At 41.8% G+C, this 23989-nt stretch overlaps 2 protein-coding genes across 2 annotated transcripts in view; one reads left to right on the top strand and one right to left on the bottom strand.

Annotated features, from left to right (window-relative positions):
- Positions 1 to 11235, top strand: part of LOC137926208 (uncharacterized) — a 65680-nt gene extending 54445 nt beyond the window's left edge. Inside the window, exons 17-27 of the mRNA XM_068769781.1 lie at positions 1470 to 1539; positions 2019 to 2151; positions 2370 to 2492; positions 6898 to 6999; positions 7625 to 7732; positions 8597 to 8665; positions 9349 to 9501; positions 9917 to 10015; positions 10106 to 10304; positions 10389 to 10501; positions 10853 to 11235. Of these exons, the coding sequence (XP_068625882.1) occupies positions 1470 to 1539; positions 2019 to 2151; positions 2370 to 2492; positions 6898 to 6999; positions 7625 to 7732; positions 8597 to 8665; positions 9349 to 9501; positions 9917 to 10015; positions 10106 to 10304; positions 10389 to 10501; positions 10853 to 10915 (1232 nt within the window). The 3' untranslated portion in view covers positions 10916 to 11235. The remainder of the gene's footprint in view (positions 1 to 1469; positions 1540 to 2018; positions 2152 to 2369; positions 2493 to 6897; positions 7000 to 7624; positions 7733 to 8596; positions 8666 to 9348; positions 9502 to 9916; positions 10016 to 10105; positions 10305 to 10388; positions 10502 to 10852) is intronic.
- Positions 11236 to 20839: 9604 nt separating this feature from the next.
- On the bottom strand, positions 20840 to 23294 carry LOC137926361 (putative beta-carotene-binding protein). The gene is made up of 4 exons (XM_068769964.1): positions 23081 to 23294; positions 22627 to 22760; positions 21581 to 21736; positions 20840 to 21057 (listed from the first exon to the last, which is right to left on the bottom strand). The coding sequence occupies exons 1-4, from the start codon at positions 23257 to 23259 to the stop codon at positions 20906 to 20908; spliced, it is 621 nt and encodes a 206-aa protein (XP_068626065.1). The 5' UTR covers positions 23260 to 23294; the 3' UTR covers positions 20840 to 20905.
- Positions 23295 to 23989: the final 695 nt, after the last annotated feature.

Below are 23989 nucleotides of genomic sequence, written 5' to 3'. Positions count from 1 at the left end.
TCAAACTAATTTCCGTCTGATAAAACGTACTTTTGACAGCGGTTTTCCAAGTTGGAATAGTCTTTTTTGGGTATAGCCTTTTAGACCTTCGATTCGGGTCTTATCTCCTCAGTCCTGTAAAAAAGTCTCCACAACGGCCTTTTGCTGAATAGCCAGAAGTCACACGGTGCCAATTCACGAAATTTTATTGCGAAACGATAATAAAAATTCGCGAAGAACCAATGCAGTATGACATTGATCAATCGAGACTATGCGTTTGAGATACAAAACATTCTTCAAAATATTTTGGCCTGAGACAAATAATACAACAATATCTCACTTTGCGTCGTGGTTACGATTAAGATTTTCTATAGCAAACCATGTAAAGATCGAAGATAGGTTCCCGGGTCACGAAAATACAACTTTATAAAAAGAAAATTGAACAAGTAAACATGTAACAACAAAAATAATATAACTCTGCCAATAAATAAATTGAAAATATATAAACCTTTTTTGTAACCAGAAACAACAATTAAAAATTTACATAAATCTATTATTCTCTTTTTAAAAAAGTACAACACACTACGTAATTGAGACTGAACTCTAAAATTAGCAAAACAAAGTGAAAATAAAATTGTGTGTGATTTTTAGTTAGAAAGGAAATCCACGAGTTTTGATGGCATAGCGCAATTAGAAACAAAAGTGTTGCCATCTTTTAGAAAAAAAAAGAAAATTTCAAAATTAAAAATTAAAGACTCGAACCCAAAACAACGCAACCTCGAAAATCTAACGACGCGCAGTGAAAATTAGTACTAATTAAGCAGCGACGCAACTTCGAAAAAAACGCAAAACTAAACGACGCAAAGCGAGGTATTGGTGTATTTCTAGTTTTGATAAACAGACGCTTTGCAAATGTTATAGACAGTCCTACTAATCTAGAATAAAAAAAATTACCTGCCTTCCTAATGTCAGAAGTTTTAAATGACAATTTCACCAAATCCTTTGATCACAGCAGAATAACCAATAACACTAGGAGAGGTAGAGTAGTTTTTGTCTATTATTATTGATATTCATATAAAAAGTTAACAAAACATTCATTTGTCTGAGTGTATGCTTATAATAAAGTTCCACAACATATCTTAGACCTAACTTTTCTTAGATTTAAATATAAAACTAAAAGTATATCATTATATTTATAAATCTTTAGTAGTAATTTATCAAACATGTGGGGAATGGTTTATAAGCTCAATGTTGGATTTTATTAAAAAACAACAACTGTTGAGGTTCCTGTCGACTCCCCTCAGGAGATCAGAGTTCTGATATTCTTAATTTTGGATACCAGGAGTCCAATACTGGTACCAATGATAGTAGTTCATACAACGAAAGGTCCAGAAATTCAGAACTTTCTAGAATGTTAGGGTGGTTGGAGAATTCTTTAATATTCCGTTACTTGTTGATAGGTGAAGTTTAAAGTGGTATTGTGGTTGCAGGCGACAGCAACGTGTCGGTGGCGGCGCCGGCGGTCGAACGACGAACTCCTCGCTTGCACTACCAACCGCCGTGAGTATCCCACGCCCACGCACCTATTGGAACATGTGGAACACACCATTTCCGTACAGAACACAGGCCACACAGCGTGCAGAACAGATTGTTATGAGGATTTTAAGGTCCTGAAAAACATTGCACACAGGCCTTTTACAACCGAACCTGTTGGAATGATAAGACCTGGTCCAGGTCTTTGTGCAGCAGAGAATGTTCTATAACTGAATTGATTATGATATGATCGCACAATGTGTGTATTTTAAAAACTTGGGTAACCACAACTTTTACATGTTTAACATAGCAATACATTGAATTCGCAAATAAAGTCAAAAGCCAAATGGTATCTAATATCACTGAATGTAAAAACTCAAATTCATGTTATAAAAATATTGTCGCACTTGAGCGGTTTGAACTATTTGCCACGTTTGAGCGGTTTGAGCTATTTGCCACTCTTGAGCTATTGGAGGTGTAACGAGCGTGTCGCGCTGTGTCCGCAGACGTCGCGTGCGCTACGTAAGCGGCGGCGGCGTGTGGGCACACGAGCGGCTGCTGGAGCCGCACGCGCCGCACGTTACGCACGCCCACCCCCACCCCCACCCCCACGCGCCGCTGCTGCTCGACATCAACCAGGTGAGAGAAATAAAAAGATCAATCTTATTACAGGATTGGTTGGCTATTGTTACTGACAGCGCCATCTATGGAGTGTTCATATAACTACACAAAGAAACCTGTATGTAAAATAATTAAATAAATGTAATTGTTTTGGCGTATACAAATGTTGATTTAGGGCTTATTGAATCTATTAGATTGAGATTATCATGTATACTTGACTTGGGTACACGTGGTAGATGTCGCTGCGGGGCGCGAGGTTGGGCGCGTTAGGCGGCGGCGTGGGCTGGCCACACCCACATCCGCACGCCCACGCGCATCCCAACGCGCACGCGCACCGCGAGCACGCGCAGCGCACACAGGTACATGACTCTTATATTGTCACTCAGCACTTGGAACCAACGGTACAGTCTCTGGTTTCTATGGATGCCTTGGGCTACCTGGATAGACCCGGATATACCTGGTACCGGTTCGACTTTCCCGTCCGATGACAGTTTATAATTATTTATTTTTAATTTATATTGAGCAGGAGTATTTTTTTATTTTGTTTTTTATTACGCGTTTAAGACTAAAAATGTCGCGACACACAATCACCAACACTAGCCTGTAGTGCATCACACTGCCTATATACATTCCAAAACCTATCGGCCTTCTTGAAATTGACATCGGTTCGTGTGTTACAGAGGACCCCAACCGAGTTTAGATCCTCTAGGGGTCACTTGAATGCTAAACAGGTATTACAGACAAGTAACAGCCAAAACCGAGTTGTCCTATATAGGGTCATAGCTTGGAGCGTCCTTCTAAGCGATCTAAGAGCTTTATGGACCCCAAATCTGTAAAAACTTCAGTGTAGGACACCCAGGAGGCTCCGTTCTTCGGATCTTCAAAAGAGGTTTTAGGCTAAACGCACTCCTCGCAATCTTGAATCAGTGCAATCTCCAAATACCACTTGGGCAACAATGCAAGCCGGGTCAAAAAAACTCATAGAAAATTGGTTAACAGTTACAGAATGACATGAAAGTCTTCACCTGGAGGTGTATTCTTAACTGTGTGGTGTTCCAGGATCGTCTCCGGTCACCGAGACCTCGTTTCCACGTTTCAGTCAATTGACGCCAGGGCACTGAAGTTTTATGGCTATGAAGCAATAGGTCCGGTGCTATTTACGCCGTGTGGAATATGAATCCGATGAAATAATTACAACACAAACACAGTGCACTAGGAACACTCGTGAGACACATCTGTAAACACAATTGTAACACGTGACACTTTCGCAATTAGTTTTGTATTAACATTCAGTCGGGAGAACATTTCGTGTAGAAGTCGTGTGTAGGTGATCACGAATAAATACAGTAAGAGCTAGGAGCCCTAGTGTTATGTGGATGAAGCGTTTGTATCCGGGGTCGCGCGTCGCCGGTGCGGGCACAGCACAGAGCGCGCGGTGCAGGGGGAACTTGGAGGCGCCCACGCCCACGCCCCCATCCACGGGCGGGGGCGTGGGCGCCGCGTAACCCGCGTGCGCGCCATGCGCTGCAGGTGGCGGGCGCCGGCGCGGCGGCTGAACAGCTGTGGGGCGCCGCCGTGCTGCCCACGCTGCCGCTGCGCTACCAGGTACAAGGCCGACCACCGCCTCATTCTCCGCCCCCCCCCCCTCCACCTCCACTTACACTGTGGACCTCCCGCGCGACAGTTCCACGAGGCGACGCGAACTTTAGATTTTCAAAATCTTGTGTCGTTCCAAGTTACTTAGTTTTTCAACTAGATGGCGCTGATTGTTTGCATAATTAGTCGCGACTTGTCTTACATGAACTTGGTAAAACAATGAATGATATTAATGTTACCCAACTCTTTTTTATTATACGGTTGATATATTTTAGGAGACTGTTAAAAAATACATATGGTTAATTTGAACAAATTTACACCATTTTAAAAAAAATATGCCAGAATTGAATATTTTCTTTAGAAACCCTGGAAAATATGCCATATTTTTATGGTTTGCAAAACAAAAATAATTATTTTTTATTGTAAAAAAAATACTCGGTAAAAATTAAATTCACGAGTACAAGATATATTATAAAATACAAATTGAAATTAGTTTTAAAAATCAATTTTGCAACTCAGTTCATGCATCAGATATGTCCACGACAAATGTTGAGTTTCAACAATTTCATTTGTTATTAAAAAGCCTCTGTTGAATTTTGTTTTGATAAGTCCATTATTGGTATCCCTGGTGCTTTACATCCAGCTACACGACACTTAAGATTACGTGAGGATATTAACTTTGTGTATAAAAAAGAGTTGGGTGTGTTACACGGTGGAGCCTGATGTATTTTTTAGGAACAAGCGCTGGAAACCGTCCGCGTGGAACTGCCCCAACCGCTGCTTGATCCCCGCATCCCGCGCCCCGTACCTACCGATTCCCCCCACCCCTCCTCCCCCTGCCGCCTTAGGCTCTGGTCTTGTTCTTTTTAGCTTGGGGTGTGTTGGTGCGTGCTTAGAGCATTGGTTCCAGTGGTCGTCTTGAACTCTATAGAATTATATTTTCGCTGAACATTTGCTGCCCTAGTACTCGCGGCGCGCTCTGAATGTGTAGCTGCACCCTCAACTTTTGTATTTCACGCGATTAACAAACGACGCGTCGGACGTCGAGCGCTTCACTTGTAACCTCGTAGACGTAGTGGCCGCGGCCTCCTGCCCCCTCTGCGCCCCCAACGCCCCCCACACACCCTCGCGCCGCTCGAACGCTGCGAAGAAACTTGGAGACAGGAAACTTTCGACTAATAGATTCTCTATTCTCACTCGCGCCATTGCACGCTTTGTAGAATTTTTTTTAAGTCTCTTTGCATTGACGCGTATCATTTAATAAACGATGACTAGTTCTATATATATGGTATACAGGGGCGGACAAACTCCTCGGCAGTCGGAGCCGTTTGTTAAAAAAATTGTAATTTTTATTGAATTCATTAAAATCATTACTTATATCATCTATTAACCGGTGTTTGAAATTCACGTAATTCGACAGATAATCAAAAAGTATAAATCTTTTAAGAACCGTACGTTACCCCCTCTCCCCCCTGATGTAAAGCATTCGAGCGGCGTCCAAATGAAGAGCGGAGGGCAACCCCCTCTTTTTCTGTCTTTCGCGGTGTGAGTTAGTGGGCGAGGGTCGAAGGGACGGAGCCTCGGCCGCTCGTCACCCGCACGGCACGCGCTGCCCGGCTTTACCCCGGCGGGGACTCCCCCGGTGTCGGTACTACAATAACATTTCGTAATTGGAACACTCTGGTTTTTCACTCTCTCACCCCGTAGGTGTCGGCTCCCGCGGACGCCGGCATAGTGTTTGTTGCCTAGGTCGTAATATATTCTGTATGTATCTCTCTATGTAATGCGTATATATTTTTATGCTTTTTCGTTTATGTATGTAATAGGTTTTTTTTTAATAGACATAGTTTTGTTTCACACAGCAAGTATCCCTCCCGTGGACCGTCGCACTCTCTTACCTCTTTGTCTTGCGCGGTACTCTGTTCCTCTGTACGTGGCATCAGTTTTGAGGTCGAACACAGCGGCGCTCGTGTGAATGCACCCTTACTACGCATAGCTGTCTGTAGCCGCTCTTAGATTCTGATCGTTGTGTTCGGTCTCATTTCATTTTCAAAGACACGAAGAGGACGACACTACTTAATCTATTGTATATACCAAAAAAGAAGTTCTCACGGCATCTAACAAACCTTCTCGCATTGGTTGTAGGTATAGCTTCATAACGGTGAATGTACAGCTTATTTGCGGTCGATTAATTTGTGGTTTACCCTCAAAAGACAATGGTTTTAGAAATTAAAAATAAATAAAATATTACTATCTGTGTCTGTACCTGCAGATTTTGTACTGCCTGCAGTTATTGCCCTCTCGCCTTTAAATAGAAAAAAAAAGAATTAATCTAAAAAAAATGAATTAATAAAAGAAATAAGGGTGATCGGAAATAGGTGTAGAATATTCTCGCTGATAAGTGAGCTAGAAATTTGCTTCTTAGTTTTTACACATGTAACCAATCACCCAGTATAAACTGCAGTCGACCATTTTAAAATGAAATATGTATAGACTGTCAAATCTTATCACAATTTTAACATATCAAAAGTAATCCTTAAAAGCGTTGTAATGGGAAATGTTTGACATGGGTTCTAACTATATTGTTTACAATTGTATTCATGTGTTTTTATTAAAGTTTTATCGGTGAAGGCGTTTTCGAGTTTGCTTTGCAACATGTTTGGACGATTTATTTATGTTTAACCTTCGAGCTGACGCGATGCCGTAATGCGGGGGTGTCGAACACGCGGCCCGATGAACTTTTTGCTGTCCAGTCAATGTGTACGCTTGGACAATTTTGAAAACTAATCTCGAATTTCTGTCGAAATTGCAAACATAGGATCAGAGAAGAGAGATCATATAACCTAACTAAATAAGCTTTTGAGTTTGACACCCCTGCTGTAAATTATGGTACCATAATTGGGAGGGGGGGGTTTCCCCCCTCCGCCCCACATGGTAGATCGACGACATAGTCAAGATCGCGGGAAATCGCTGAATGCGGGCAGTGCAAGACTGTCGTGGTCGTATCATCGGTCTGCCTACTAGTAAATAAATATTTATTGATAAATTATCTCTTGTAAAAATTAGCAGAGCTCGCTAGAAGGATAAATACATATATGTCGTTTGAAGTTAGCTTTGGGTGAGTTTGTGTGTTCGGTGTGGGCGTGTGCTACAGCTGTGTGTGCGCAGATGGGCGGCGTGTACGCGGGGCTGCCGTACGGCGGGTTCGCGCCGCCGCCTCGCGCGCCTTTCGCCTCGCCGCCGCACGCGCACTACATCACCAGCTCGCAGGTGAGTGGCCTCTACCATCACCATCACTCATTGTCCTGTGGGACCTGGGCGTTCGACTGCTCGAAGTGGGCGTTCTAAGACCTTGGCGGCAGGTCCTGTGGGATCACATCTATGAGGAATTGATCTGACGTTCCACGACCAAGCATCAAGCTTAGTCTTTACTATAAAGAACTATATTTTAATGACCCTCAAAGGAATGCTAATTCAGTAAAACGAATACTGAAGTTCCTCAAAGCAACGCGTGATCATCAAAAGAGTTTGACTAACCAAAGTACTCGATAAAATAAAAAAAAAGAAGGGCACAGATGATGAGATCGTGGAGCTGTGTGTGTCAAGTAAAAAACGTAGGCATGTGCTGACATACGAGAATCCTGCATCACCCAAACATGGTGACCAGCTAATAGAAATCTTTGTGACTGACCGAAAATATGGTGAATAATCCGATCAATTGTATATTTATTTAAATTAGCACACCGGAATGAAGTTTTATATGTTATATTAAATATTTCCATTTTAGCTGTACAACATTCACGTTGCTTATGACATACTATAAATTATAAAGTATTACTCTTTTATTTGAATGAGCTGAGCAGGAGTTGTGATAAACGTGTGTAATATTCGTCAGCGCGCCGAGGGCGGGCGGCTGGAGGTGCTCGGCGGCGCGGAGGGCGGATTGTCGCCGCTGCAGTCCGCGCCAGACCTTCATCACGCGCCCCTGCTGCTCGCTACAGAGGTATGCCACACTACCACACCCCATCACACTGACACCCTCGCCTTGACTTTCCATCTTCACCGGCAACACGCCTAGGTTGATAATTATTATTTAAAAATTGTGGTATATAAAGATGCAGTGAGGGAAAAGAGGCCATGTGTGGAAGAATTGGGAATGAAACAAAAGAGTATGCAAGAAGATGAAAAGAATGAAAGAAGATACAGTAGAACTTGTGAAGGATGATAGAAGAGAACGTTAATAAAAAAATAACTGAAAATTTGATATAAAAGCCCTTGGCATAGATTTGAGTTAGGCAAACGAAAGGGGACAGTAAAAAAAAACTAGCTAGCTTTCTTAGTGCCAACCACTAGTTGGATCGACGACATAGTCCATGTCGCGGGTAGCGCAGGATTGGCCATCGTCGGTGACCTATGGGAGGGGGAGCATTTATCTTGCAATATCATATGATGATCTATAAACTAGACCGTTGTTAATAGACCAGTGCAGTATGATGCATTAGTATCTTTAAACATCAATAGATGGCGCTGTGTGTAGGGTCGTGAAAATCATAATTTTTGCTGCAGTCGCCAGTGCTGTATGGATATGAGGAACTGCCTTGGGCAAGCGACCTAAATCGAATGCAGCTGACACTACACTTTAGGCTATCTATCTTATTTTAGGCTATCTAATTTTCACAGACCTTTAATGAGTTTGGACCGCTAGATGACGCTCGACGCCGATGACGATGGACGCCGCTAGATGGCGTTCGTTGTAGGTAAAAAGCAGTTTTCGATTGAATGCCATCAAAACACACAATGGGTTTTATGCGTACGGGCATGACTTGTGCAATGAAGGTGTAATTGAAATATAAAATGTGTGTTGCAGGCGCGGGGGGCTCCCTTGGAGCTGATGGCGCCGCACCACGCGCGCCACGCCCTCTCGCACCACCACCACGTGAGTATCCGCTCGTATCATCACTACGAACTCTTACATATACTATTGATGCGGCATTATTCATAAACAAATTAATTTTAACTTTGAATAAAAATTTTCGCTACGTATTTATAACACACTTTTGTGCCTAAAGGATAGGCCTAGGCACATTATTATAGAGACATGATCATTTACGACGAGGTTTTTAGTAAGCTCGACGTGATCCCGAAGAACAGCAACCAAGGGTCTTTTGGCGATATTTAGTGGAAGCCTATTCCTTGCAATGGACGTTAATCAACTGAAAAGAAGAACTGAAAAAAAAGGAGGAAAGAGAGTAGGGCACAGAAAGGTATCTCTTTTCACTTTCGATCTTATTTTGTTCAGGATCGCTCTACAAATTGACAGTGAGGTGATCCTTAACCAATGTAGTAGATAACAATGGGTCCTATACATGGCCACTGGTGTCTTAAGGTACTGCAGCACAGACCACGTTTCAGCAAGTGCAGCGAAGGACGTTCAGCTATAAGTGTCATAACGAATTTGTCAAGTTTAGCCTAAAAAGCTCATACCATCCGATTTTATTGACCAGACGACCGATGGCTAAAAAATGACGTCAGTTCTCTTGGCCATCAACAGCCTTAATAAAATTAACTTTATTTTAGAATTATCTTGTTATGTTATTCCGTGTGCATTGACTGCTACAGAGACGCAACAACGTGGGCGTGGGCGCGGGAGTGGGATCGGTAGGCGGCGTCGGCGGTGTGGGCGTGGTGGGCGCGGGATCCCGAGCTGCGCGGCCGTACGTGCGCGCTGCTGCTCGTTGGCCCGCACACCCTGTACATCACATACACGCCCAGGTGAACACCCCATTTGTAAAATAACGGAAGCTAAAACAAGACGTAGAACAGATTGATGATATATAACATTTTGATGATGATAATAAAACAAATTATCACCGTTTTGTTTGTCGATAAACGCACACAGTATGACGTACGCCTCCCCTAAAGATCTTCACGATGACGGATCTGGCGCTGCCTGCATCCAGGTCCACCTGGTGGGGGGCGTACAAATGCCGCGTCTACTGGTTCGTAGCAGCTCAGGTTTATTTAAGAAACCTGTGTAGACACTTGAAATATAAGATAATTGATTATTTCCAGGGCAGGGGGTCTGGGTTTTGTGACATTGTAATATTGCAGAAGTGGTCGCAGGTAGTGCGACGGGTGTTCGGTAAGCGTAGGCTGCGTAGTGACGCTGAGCGCGCTTGTGTTGCAGGGCGGCGGCGGGCTGGTGGGCGCCGCGCTGCCGCACGTGCCGGCGCAGCTGCACGTTGGCGCGCCGCTGTCGTTGCCGCCGCCTCCCCCCACCTACCAGGTAACGGGCGCGAGGCAGCCCCCCGCGCCGCAGCCGGCCGCGCAGGCGAGCCCGCACCCCGCGCGAGTACTGTACCCCGTGGGCGCGCAGGTGTTCCTGAACCTGCTGGCCATGTTCCCGCTGTCCCCGTACGGCGAGGCGCGCGACGAGACCGCGGAGCCGGAGCCCGAGAACTACGAGGCGCTGCTGTCGTTGGCCGAGCGCCTCGGGGAGGCGAAGCCGCGCGGCCTCGCCCGCCACGAGATCGACCAGCTGCCCACCTACAAGTACTCGGAGCAAACGCGCCAGGGTGAGTCCCGCTCCCACACGCGCGGCACACACAAACATCCTCGCGACGCGTGTGCGTGTGTAACCCGTGTGCGTGCGTGCGCAGGTGAGCAGACGTCGTGCGTGGTGTGCATGTGCGAGTTCGAGGCGCGGCAGACGCTGCGCGTGCTGCCCTGCGCGCACGAGTTCCACGCCAAGTGCGTCGACAAGTGGCTGCGGGTGAGTTCATTTGCTCCTAGACTCTATACATTCCTCCCCCACTTTTATCACCTTCACTTCTCCTAACGCCCGTCATTATCCGTCTTGTTGTGCTTGTCATCATCCCTTTTTATTCGATAATTCTTCTCTCCTCATCCTTTTATTCTGTTCTCTCACCATTTTCGTTCTCCTTATTTCAATATCCTCTCACCTCATCCCTCTCTGTTCTCCATCTCCTCACATTATGATCACGAAGCGGGGCAGTGGCCGCCGGTGGTGCTGCGCGCATCGCCGGCGCTCGCCGCCCCGTGCGCGTGTTGTGCGCGTGCAGTGCGCGTGCAGTACACGTGCCCGTACTTGTTTGGTCCGCAGTCGAACCGGACGTGCCCGATCTGCCGCGGCAACGCGTCGGAGTACTTCAGCAGCTCGGAGTGACCTGCGCGCCGCGTATTATTACTTGTTCGGCGGTTTTCATTAGGAGTTTAGTTACGGGTACCTTTAAGTTTTTTCTAAAATGTCGTAGGAGGTTCGGCGTCGGCCCCGCGCAGCCGCGTGCGCGTGCGCAGCGGTCGCGTCGATTTGTACTTTTTCACGTTTGTACCCGCGCGCGGTGCGAGTGTGTGCGTGTAGGCTTAGACAACTTTATCTTGTAATCGTTTCGTTTAAGTTTCGCGCTTTTGGGGAAATGCAATGCGAGCTCGTTTGTTGTTTTTGTTGAGCGGCGGCGGCGGTGGCGGGGGATGGGGGGGGGACGACAGTCAGGATAACCTCGCTCTTTCTCTTTCTAATTCTCTTGTCGGCCATAGAGTGTTACATCGATAGTGTTATCTAATGCTTTGATACGAAAAATGTTACACAGACTATATTTTGTTAGTCTCTTGCGAACTGTTCTGGCCTGGGACGTGTCCGGGGAAGCCCCGTCCTTCAGCAGATCTTCAGGCTTTACTAATTCTAACTTTTTAATGCTTCTACTTAACATAATATATCGATCGAGGCGCGTCTTCGTCTTGCCATAAAGACATTAAATGCATGTCAGCGCTAACTTATCTTAAAGTCATAGGTTCCTGGACCTTCTGGAGTTCCAAAATATCTGCCCACATAGTAGGTGAAGTCGAGCCAACACTATTTCTTTACTATACTATCAGATAAATTTTTTTGGACCCCTATTTATTTTGTCTCGTCAATGTAACCCCACCGCCCTGTTTCCCATAGACACCCATGGGTCCACATGTATCACTGCGAATACTAAGTTGATTTAAGAATTGATTTCAACTTGTAAATATTTCTCTGGCTGTTTTTCTATATAAGCATTGACTTTCATTTTGCCGACACTTCACTGTCGCAATATTGATCTGAGCATTAACTTCTCTTTGACCGACACTTCATTGAAGTGTTGTTAATGTAACCATTGACTTACACTTTGTCCATACTCCACTAACGTGTTGTTCCATTTGTCCGACACTTCACCGACGTGTTGTCGATGTAAGCGTTGAGTTCCATTTGTCCGACACTTCACTGTCGCGTTGTCGATGCAAGCGTCGAGTTCCATTTGTCCGACACTACCTACGTGTTGTTGATGTAAACATTTACTTTCATTTTACCGACAGTTCACTGTCGTGTTGTTCATATGAGCATTGACTTCCGCAGGGTAGGTGCCGCCCCGCCGCGCGCCCGCCCGGGCTTCCGTAGCTTAGTTTGTATGTTGTATCAGTAATTGTATCGATTAGCTGTTAGCCGGTGCGTTGCGTGCCTTGACACGCCGTCCACGCGATGCGCACGCGCAGCCTATTAACAAAGTAGTGTTTTTCAATCTTGGCATCGAACCCTTAACATGATGCTGCCGTTGGCCAAAGCAAAATGATTCTACACTTACCATATAGACATAAATTCAGTCATACAACCGAAGGGTGTCCATTTCTGGTCATAGTTCTTGTCAAAGACTGTTCAATTAGACCCTGGACCTGTGGCCAGCGCCTTTCGATGAGATTCAATCAAGATCTGGACAAAAACCACCAGGTTTGAAGTGGTCATAGGTTTCTAATAGACCTGCATCATGTTCCTACAACCTTAACAAGGTTTGTTCACCTCGTGGACCTGGTAGACGGTCTTTCGTTAGTGGGTCTGCGGTTTCCACTTCAGAACCTTGAGGCTTTAGTGGCCTGGTACTGTGCTCTATGTATCCTGTGGCCACTTCAACTTGAGGAGTTTATTAATTTTACCGAAATTTGTCAAACAATGAAGATATTGAAATAAATTACTTTGCTTTGGTCCACGGCGAAGGCATGCAGCTCGTGTAAGATTGACGAACTCTAATTTGGAGTATTCTCGTGTGCGTCGCGCGAGGCGGCTCGATTTCCTTTATTACTTTCATTGTTTCTGTTCGTATAGGCGGTGCAGGGGGTGGGGGGGGGGGGTTGCCGGCGCTCGGAGATACATATAGTAGTTTTGCTCGGGATATATAAATAGTATTTTTGTATAGAGTTGAAAGTTGAATGTGCGCCTCTTAGATTGTGAAGTGTGAGCCGGTGACGCCCCCCCGGGGTCGGGAGCGGGGAGCGCTTGTGGGGGCAACACTAAATGAGACAAATTAATTGTTATTAACTGTATGCACTCTGAAATTGTCTCCTGCACCCGATGACCCGTAACCTGCGCCGCTTTATGCTCAGTGTTTTTTTTTTATTTTATTAAATGCACTGCTATTTTATTTGTTTTATTTTTTTTCACCACACCCCAGTCTTTCGCTTTGTTACAAACTGTCTTTATCACGGCTTTGTAGTGAACATTGAGTCATCATCATAGCCGGTAGACGTCTACTGCAAGGCCGAAGATCACCAAAGTCGGGTGTAACTTCTGGCAGTACAGTCTGTTGGTGTCATTGTCATCATATGAGACGCCCACTGCAAGATATAGGGCATCCAGCGATATCCCCCATGTCCTCGGGCGTTTAGTGGAGGGGTTACCCATGCAGCGTCAATTATTTACTCAGCCGCTTGACCTGAACCTCTGTTGCGATCAAGCTAGAAGGCTCATTCTGGATCCTCTTAGATCACCTAGGTCAGAGTTACTCAAACTTTTTTACCATAAAAGTCAATGTTAATTATGATGTAGCAAGTCTGCGACCAGCCAGTATACGCGGCATGGGTGCCAATGAGGGGTTACGGGATCGGTCGACGTGGCGATTTTTCGCGGGGCCGGGGGGAGGGGGGTTATTCTTGCAGGGGCGTTCTGTCGGCCGATATGAAGAAGTAAAAATAAAATAAAGTACAAGTTATTTCCGTAATTGTTATAAGCTGAATCAAATGACGGACGGAATAATTGCATATCTAAATACGAGAGATTAATATGTACTGACTCATCGCGATATCTCTGAAAGCATAAGGCTTTGAGATTTGAAATTAAGTAAAGATATACCTTTTGCTGAGTAGAGATCAGCTATGAACGGATTTTACGATATTAGACTTGTGAGGGGGAGGGGGTTGAGGGGGCGTTTAAAAAGTTCGCCAAACGAACAGTTCATTATAAAGAATTGAAAGTTATTGAACTACTAATTAAAAAAACATAAGGTTATTTTATTGACCTGGTCCAGTACCATTTATCTAGGCACTGAATTCAAAATGTCTTAAAAAATCACGCGTTAGTTTCACAGAGTGAGACGCTTGTATATAGCTGAGACGAACGCTCCGTGTGTTTTCTATTTTCATGCGCAAATTGTGCGGGTAGTGTATTTGTGGAGGGTGGAGGGGGGGGGGTGTAACTACTACCTCCCCCCCTTTTTCAGCCGCGCGACGGCTGCGTACAAGGATAGCAGTTATATAGAAAGTATTTTTGCATGACTTTAATATTGTATCGTTCGTATTGTGTGTGTAGCGAGCTTGTTGCTTTGTGGGGGGGCGTGAGGGTTGCCTCCGTGGCGGGAATTTATTCAGTTTGAATTTCGATGTGTTTCGCACCTCACTAATGAAGTTAGGCGGCCGGTTTTATTTTTTTCGGGAAATGTAATTCGAAAAAATTCAAAGGTAGACGAGAGGTCCGAAATTCAAGGGGTCTTCGCTTTCAAAACTGTCAAATTCGTTCCCGGACAAGCCTAAGGATGCTTTCCCTGTAGTTGTACATTAGCAATGATATTTAAATGAAACCTAGTCTATTTTCAAGGCGGGACCGCAAAGTTTAAAAAAAAATCTGAAATCTAGACGAAAACTGCTTCTGCAGTAAACACGGAAGATATAGCCGGTTTGGCTTAGCCGACGTGGAGGTGGTACGTCAGCACCTCCGGGAATCAGGGGCCGATCTGTAATGAACACGAATCAAATTGTGTTTAGTTTTTTTTTATTTTTAATAATGACATTGTATCAACTATGTTTAAAACCAAACTCCTTAACATGTTTGTTTTTAAATATCGGAATCTCTTTACATTTGTTTATGCTATTTGGTATAGATTTCTTTATGTAGTTTTTTAACTAGGCTGTGTTGTAAAATTTATATAATAATATAAAATGTGTAAAGTTGATTTAAGTTTAAGGTTTTTGTTATATATTTAAGTTGTTTGCGGTTAATTTTAATAAAATGAAATTGCATGTAGATATTCCCTGCGCCGGCGCGCAGGTCGGCCCCGTAGCGTGAGCATGGATATATATAGGACCAAACATTTTTGTACTGTACACATATATTGAATTCGTATGCATTTTAAGCGCAGAGCTGCGACGCAACGCGCGTGTTCCGTTCGGAACAGAGGGCGGACACTGACGGCGGCGGCTGTAAACGAATTTAATCGCAATATTTTTATTAGACAATAGTGGTTAGAGAGACGGCGAGCGACGGGCGCTTCCACGCGCTGCCCGTCCGCCGCGGCCGGGCGGCCCTTTGCAATTAAACTAACTTTGAATAGCACCGCGCTCTTTTATTTACCCCCCCTCCCCCTCCCCCTAAAACTATAACATGTAAATATGGATGCGAAACGGCATCGGCCCCAAGTCTTTATTAACAACTGTCTTTGATGTATCCTCGGTATATACTGGCCTGAGGAACTCTCCAATGTAGATCTTTGGAAACGCTGCGGTCGACCAGCGGATCAAAAGTCGCAAGTGGAACTGATTAGGCCACACGCTCCGAAGGGACCCTGATCACATACCAAGGCAAGCCCTGGAATGGAATTCTCAAGGAAAGCGAAGACGTGACCGCCCGAAGCAAACCTGACGGACGATCAATGCAGAAGTGAAGGCAGTTGGAATGACGCGAAGCGAAGTAAAGCGCGAGGCTCAAGACCGCTCGGGATGGTGACGTACTGTGGACGCTCTCTGCCACATCTTGGAGACGTAGGTATAAATAAATGATATAAGTCATATCTGCCGATAGGTGGTCGCTGCAAAGCCACCGTCAAAGACCAGGATAAAATAAAATGTGATAATCTGTATTAAAAAAGTATAAGAATTAAAATTAAAAATTGTGAGGTAAGGAAATTAGTACGTAGAAGAATGTTAGAGAATTGTAGAATGAAAGAAGAGTAAAGAAATAAAAAAGTATGTCTTATCTATAAAGTGGCTCAAAGGAAACAACCTATAGGCCTTTGTTCTAGCAAGCAGTCGCTTAACAAGTGTTACTTTTTAACTTGGATAACAATAAGTACTTATATCTCTAACATAGACATCATATAAGTACAAACATATGGGAAAAAAATATATAAAATACATTTAAAAAACTTTTAAGTTAAACGGTTTTTTGATACCCATATTGTGGTGGTTGTGGAAAAATATGTACCTAGTCCGCCATATTGGAACGGCGTCCATCTTGAATTTTAAATTTTGACATAATCATCGTGTTTTACTAGCCCTTTCATTTGATACCCATATTGAGGGGGTTAAGGAAAAATATGTAATCTTAGATTTATAATGATATTGATCATATTGTATTGTCATCTAAATTTAATGTGTGTACCAAATTTCAGATCAATCTAACAAAGGGAAGGTGCTTAAATTTCAATTTCTAATTTTGACCCAAACAAATTTCGTTCGGGTCGAACTAAATAAAACCGTTTAATTACATTCTTCACCCTTTAAAAAGTTCAAAAGATTTTTTTTGGTAACATTAAACAATTTCCAAACGAAACTGAATATATAATTTCTAAATATTAATAAATCAATTCAAGGATTAATAATGTATCTTAATTTAATTGTTAAATCTAAGACACACAAATGTGTGTCTTAGATTTAACAATTAAATTGGATTAAAATGGAACCTATCTTCGATCTTTACACGGTTTGTTATAGATAATCTTAATTCACTTTGCGGCGTTTCAATTTGCGTCGTGTTTTTTTGGAACGTAACAACGACGCAAAAGGAGGTATTGGTATATTGGACGGCAACGCGGACCACTCATCAATGTAAGTAAGGATGCTGATCCTATCTCGAATTGCCATCGCTGGTCGCGAAGAACAGACAAGACAGACAAGAAGCCTGACAGCTTTCGCAATTTATGTTTCAGTCGGTCGACAGTATGTTTTTTTAAGACATTGCACGTGCTATTGCTTGCGATGAACGGACAACAGTAGAGTTGCTGTTGGGATGAGTGTTTCAGCACTTATACTCTGCAATAAGGCAATAAATGTACTGTATTGTTTTTCAAGATGTTTGTGCTGTTAGGCCTAAGATTTTATACAGCTTCCTCGGATATGAGATCACAGAGCGAAAGGATATGTGAACTATTTAAAGCAGGGCTTCTTAAACTTTTGTCTTTCACTACCCCATTTATGATTGCGAGTTTCTTGACGACCCCATACAAATATAAAAGAAAAATAAATATTTTTTTTGATGATTTATTTATTAGGTAACAATATACATATACATATGAAAATATGTAGTTTTAGAACTCAAGAAACATACAAAAATCTTAAAATTATAAATTGCACAAAAAATTATAAAATTATATTTATATTAGTTTGAAATCTTCAACAGATGCGCGTGTCTAGACGCTGCAAGTCCACTGTTTTCCGCCAACTCTAGTGATGTTATAAAATGGTATATATAAATATTTGACATTAAAATCTCTCGACTCATAATTTAAGAAGCCCTGATTTAAAGGAATAGACAAACGATTTGCTCATATAAGTCGTAAGGAATTAAGCGTGCAGCGGTGTTAACAACTACAAGCGCCATCTGTTGTAGTCTTGATGAACTAAACAACTGTAGTATCTATTTAAACAGACTAAAAAAAATGTTTTTACTAAGGTTTAAAAAAATACAAATCTTGAAGATAAAAATGAATCGCAAAATGCGTTGTGCAAAAAATTGGAATAATTGCCACAGAAACCCTAAAAACAGCCTTTTTCTTTTTTCCATACAAACGTTTTATATATATATATATATATATATCACCAGGGTAACGGTTATGTTCGGGAGAATTTTTTGCTCCGACTATAAAATAGGTAGGAACAAAAAACTGAAACATTACAAATCTTTTTGACAGCACGAAGTCTGTGGGGTCAGCTTGTTTAAAATAAAACTCATTTCTACCGATTTTATTTATCAAACATTAATTATAATTGTGTATTTAAATGCTAAGTCGTTAAAATCATACATTTATTGACCTAATTACGGTCGATATGAATATCGAATTAGCATTTTATTGTACGGGGTTTCAATTTTTCCTGACCCGAGGGTCGACCCGCGACCCCGCGAAAGAGGCCCAAGAAGTTGGTTAGGTTAGTTGCCTCGGCCCTCGCACTCCGCGGAGTTGCGAGAACCGAGCCGGCTCGAAGGCGAGGACGCAACATCCTTGTCTCTTATGTATATTACGAATGCGTTCTTAATAGCGCGATGCAGGATGACGAACACCGCCATCTCGTGGACTCTTTAAAACATGGTTGCACAGACTTATTAAAACTAGCGGCCACTCGGGCAAATCATGAACTGATGGCGGGCCGGCCGCCAGAAGTATAGGTAATTAAATTTTTTTTGGTTTTATTCTGGAATAGAATTCAATATTTTTCGAATGTACGAGAGTATTATTTTTGCTGTCGGCGGGCCACCAGTATTCGACCGGCGGGCCGCGGTCTGTGCATCCATGCTTTAAACAATATTTACAAACCCATAACAGTATTTAATGACAATATAAGGATTTAAAACAGGGGTGAACAACCTTTTTAATGAAGAGGTCAATTTAAATTTTAAAATTGGCACGTAAAGTTACATATCAATTGTCTTTATTATAAACAAGAATTAACGAAGAAAAATAAAAAGTAAAGTTTTTATCTACAAATTTAGAATAAAAAATCAAACGCTTGGGATTGTTTTACCTGTTTGAACAAGTCGCTGTGCGAGTAACTCGCCACAGATAGATTATTTTGGTTTAGTATTGTTCTCAATAAAAATGCGACTTTTAATGTTCTAGAGTTCCGACAACGAAACTGGCAGCGACTCTGCCCACTGCTGCTTTTTCCTTCTCTTCAGGATGTAAACTGGCCTAAAGTTCCCCCAGTATTGGCTTTTATAGTAGTCAACGAACATTATAGAATGTGATAATTTTGATATTTGAAAGTATTAAAATCACGTTGTCAATTGTCTTGCAAGCCAGCTGCAGTATAAAACCTTTGCAATGCCAAAACAATAATTTGGATACTCGTTCTAATGGATTCTTTTCTAAACATTTCGCATGTGACAGCTACATTGACGTTTCCTGAATTTGTTTCCTGTTCCTTTTATTTTTGATAGGAGAAAGTCGACAAAAAAAATTCAATTTTCGAATTCCTAGGCGGGCTGCAAAAACATGTTTAAATGTTGCTCATTTCTGATTTAAAATATATTTAAAAGATAAGTGCTTGTTTATGAAGTGTATTACTCTAGTTCGATGTTTGTTTCCTGTAAAGATTAATTCAAATATTTAAATAAAGAACAAACCGCACTGAGTTCGTTGTCAGTTGTTCCCGGTAGATGGCGCGCTAATAAATAACGTAAATTTATTTTAAGCGGACGATGATAGACGATTGTAACTTTGACTTTAATTTTGAATTATTATATATTGTGCCATAATTTCTTTTTTTATCTATCTATATATATTACAATACGAGTGGCAGACAATGTGTTAAAAGCATGAGTAGGTGTATCAAGACATGCACGGCTGCCGGAGCGCCACCAACAGGGATGTATATACAAATGTACCTTACATTAACATACTTATACATATATTTTTAGTTAAATATTCAAAAGATATATATAATGTTTTAATTATAATTTCTATGGATAGGTTATATATGAGATGGGGTAAAAAATAAGATTATGTTTATTTGATACAATATATTATTCAATAAAGTATATTATTCATTGTATTACATACTGTGTAATACATATTGTTCAAAGAATAATTGACTGTATTGTATTTTTTTGAATAAACGATTCTTCAACTGTCGCCAGAGATTAATTTCTCTTTTAATATTGTGCCTTATTTAAAAAAAAAAGATATTAAATTCTTGTATTTAATTAAGTCATACCTTTTAATGTTTCTTCTAATTGTTGAAATATTTCAATTAACTTTATGTATTTAATGGTTGATTTGTTTGGTGGTGTGCTGGCAGTTATAAACCACGTTCAATTAAAATAAAAAATCATATCTTCTATTCAGCCATTTTTTCTGATATGTCAGTGAGTGTAAGCGAAATATTGGTTGATTTACGCGCGTTCTTTTTTTGACCTGGCTTGAATTGCTGTCCAAGTGGCATTTGCAGATTCCGCCGGTGTAAGGCCGCGAAGGGCATGTAGCCTAAAATCTCTCTTAAGTCAGTGAAGCTCTAGAATTCCTGGGGAAATATTATTATTACAATGTCACCGGACTGTAGCTCCCGGCGTACTTGGCGGAAGACAACATGTGTTACAATCGACGGCCGCCATGTTTGATATTGTCTGACAGCGTAATAATATTAACCCTTTCTACTCCAAGGCATGTTATGTAGCATCGATAAAATTTAATTGAATTATAGTACCTTGCGATTCTAGAATATGTTTCATTCATTCGTGATTCAAACATTTTAGTAACAAAAATCTTTCCTGTTTTAAAATTTTCCGCAAAAAGAAGTATTACACCATGTCGAGTATCACTCGACAGTGGAGCTTGTGGAACAAAATCAGTGTCGAGTGACACTCGACATTGGAGTGGAAAGGGTTAAGAATCTGTATTTAATGTTTTATTATTATTTATTATTTAGCTTTTGTATTGCTCCGCCACACAACTGCTGACGGTGCGAAGTTTGTCTAAATAGTTAGTATTGAAACAAGATGGCGGACACGTACTGAGTGACATCTGTCAACAGAAATTAAAATTAAATACATTCTTTGTTAAAAAATTCTTTTATTTCATTAAATATTCCCATCATATTATATAAAATATACCCCGATGATTAAAAACTAAATCAATGAACATCACATTGTGATGATGAAGCTCTAATCAACGAACAGATCATCGAACGGCACGCTCGCAAGCAACTTGTTTGCGTTTTTAAAAATGTATTCATATTTCCGTTTCCCTAGGCTCGGTCTTGTCAAGATGTAAAATATTTCTGCGTAATTTTTCTTAAACTGTTCCGCCGCGTCAGCTGAAACAAAAACGTCGCGACTTTTAATTTATTTTATTTCAAATGAAATTTCATATTTAAATATTGTAATACTGGACTTTCTGTATCTTTGGATAGAACACATGCATTATATTTAGAAACCATCTTACACGAAGCGTTGATTTTCTCACATGAACGCTATACATCCATACATCCTTTTTTTATATCCCCCCGCTACTGGGGGCCTCTCGTACCCCTAACTTTTTGGGATTAGGGACTTTATTGTTCAATAATTTTTTTCTTTATTTATCACTCTCTTTCACGCGTCACAATATCTTTCATTCTTTACTTTCGTCCTTCACAATATCTTTCGTTTTGCTCTTTTATACCTTCTTTCTTTCCTCGCCTTTCTTCCATCATCTTCTTACTCTAAGGTCTAGGTACATTTTATTTATTTTTATTCTTTAATTTTATCTTACGTTTAATTTACATCCATACATCTTGTTTTATCTACGTGGCAATGCCCAGGGATGTTTTGTAAACTTTAAAGGAGAAATAAACTCACGCGTCAGCACCGTCTTCGGCTTGAAGCCGTCGTAATCAAAGACGACGCGCCCGCGCAGCTCGCCGGAGTTCATCACGTCTGTTATTCTCATGTGCGTTTTACCATCTGCGCCTTTGACTTTTTCAAACTTGCAATTCAAAGTTAGTGAATATTGTCCTGTGTTTAATAAGAGTGTTATTAGTATTAATTGATCTTGTGTTTCATATTAGAATATTTTATGTGGACATTGTAAAGAGATATCAACAATTCGCATATAGTACATTGGTCGGCATAGTGTGGTAAATTGTTTAAAGGCAGCGTTTTTTTTGGTTTAAGGGGGAAAATCTTCCGGACTTTCAAGATGCCCCGCCTCTAGTGGAAGGATGTAAGTATGTAGGATTCCTACCCACTTAAACCCCCCGGTGATCGCCCTATGCGTTATACGGGGGACCGCGGTATCTCCCGGTCAGGGATCGCCACGCGGTCTTCCCTCGCGCCGTGCTATCTTCGATAGCCCTTACCGGGGTATGCGCATATGCGCTACCCTCGAAACCCTCATGGTACTATCACGATGGTTCGAGACCACGTCGAACCATCGTTTGCCTCAGAGTCGCCGAAGTTAGCGGGAGTTTAGGGCCTCCACCCTAAACTCCCGCGACTCCGAAGGCCCCTGAAGCGACACGTCATCCGACCTGACATCACATACACATTGTTTTTTACTCCTTTCATCATCATTGCAGGTGATGGACGGCCACGGCAAGGCTTAGGACTTTCGCTGCCCGCATACAGTGACTTCCTATCCTTTCTTCTATGTCATATTTACACCTAACAGAGAGTTTCCCACGCCACGTCTATCGTCTGTTTCCATTCCAGAACTTCACAGCTCCGACAGCTGACGGGTGAACGAGCGTCTTGCCCCTCCAACTGCCATTTACACGAGCAATTCTTCGAGCTACGTCTTCTGTTTGTAATTTAGCTCTTTCTGTTTCATTTGTATCTTGTACATTTATTCTATCACGTGCAAGAAATATACTATTTTTATCTGTTAACTATATATCAACACAAACCGGAAGTTATTTTGTATTCATTATTTCCCTCGACGGGGACTCCCAGCAATTCTCCGGAGATTTCAAGATGGCCGCTAATTGTTATCGAAGGGCAGAGTAGTTCAAGTTGCAACGATGAAGCCTCCCAATTGAATCTAAAACAATTTGAATCTAATTACTAGAGCAATAAGGTTTATTTTACATGTTAATATAGAACAGTTATATATATCAAATATTCCCGCCAACAGCAAATAATTATGTTAGTTTAGCATTGTATAAAATTAAATATGTTTACATATTGCAGGCGCTTATATCCCAGGACATACTAATGCTAGCTTTATTTATATGTTCCGCACAGCACGAGTGTGGAACAATTTGCAAGTTGATTTCCCGAGAAAGCAACCGCTAGAATAACAATTTATTTGAAAATATCTTAGGGAAACAACCTTTAGGCACATCATATATACATACTCACTTAACACTCTGGAACACGCAGCTCCTATATCCAGTGATTTCATTATTCGTCGCGTTCACGAAGAACTTGGAGTTGTTAACCTGGAACTTCATCAGATGGAAAGGGTCGATAGGGTCCACGTTCAGCGACGGGATACCGGCTGCGATGACAGGTATTACCTTGTTAGCTGATTCAATCATACAGGCTTCGTCGTTCCTCTTGCAAGGCTGTATTATTGACCCTAGATTCAAAATAAGCACAGTTCTTGTAAATGCAATAAAAATGCTTTTATCAAAATTAAAATGGTGGCATATACAGTAAAGTTAACACGTTCACTGCGGGCTCAATTTTGAAGAACTTTCAGCTGGTGCGGCTGAGGTCGAATCAGCCTCAAGCTGAACTTCCTAGTAGTGCGGTTGAGGTCTTTTCTGCCTCATGTTTCAATCATTTTTTTACAATATTGAGTCAATGCTTCGCAGACATAAAGAAAGCTATATTTTTCATTGTCATACCTCATACGGTTGAGTGTAAACAGCCGCCGCACTAGAGAGAAAACACGAGTTTTACGCGCCGCACCAATGCAAAGTCTACCATGAGGCTGAATCGACCTCAAGCCGCAGTGAACGTGTTAATAACTACGGAATAATAAAAACATAACATCACTCACTAGGGTTGGACAGAACGCCGATCAGATAAAACATTTGTAGAAAAACAAACCGAACCATCTCACACGTCGACTTCGTGAATTTTCTGCTATAAATGAATATCTATAACATTGTAGATGCAATTTTATATAAAAATCCTTGTAATTCACGCGAGAAATGTTAATTAATTCGGTTCTATGATTATCATTAAATAAACAACAGACGAAAAACATTTCCCGCCGACGATCAATAGTGCGCGTGTGTTTGTTTTTTTTTTGTTTTTATA

This window comes from Battus philenor, unplaced genomic scaffold (assembly GCF_028537555.1).
Source record: "Battus philenor isolate CCGP_79_NKW_IND1 unplaced genomic scaffold, ilBatPhil1.0.hap1 SCAF_29, whole genome shotgun sequence".
In the NCBI taxonomy this organism is placed as follows: Eukaryota; Metazoa; Arthropoda; class Insecta; order Lepidoptera; family Papilionidae; genus Battus; species Battus philenor.
The sequence above is the reverse complement of the archived record's forward strand: the minus strand, read 5'-3'. Positions and strand labels throughout refer to the sequence as shown.

Excerpts from the sequence above, each read along its gene's own strand:
- LOC137926361 (XM_068769964.1), bottom strand. The coding sequence starts at position 23,259 with ATGATTGAATCAGCTAACAAGGTAATACCTGTCATCGCAGCCGGTATC. Across the intron at positions 22,761-23,080 it reads TGCGTGTTCCAGAGTGTTAA|ATTCAATTGGGAGGCTTCAT; the intron begins GTGAGTATGTAT and ends AAATTGTTTTAG. Across the intron at positions 21,737-22,626 it reads TGAATACAAAATAACTTCCG|GACAATATTCACTAACTTTG; the intron begins GTTTGTGTTGAT and ends TATTAAACACAG.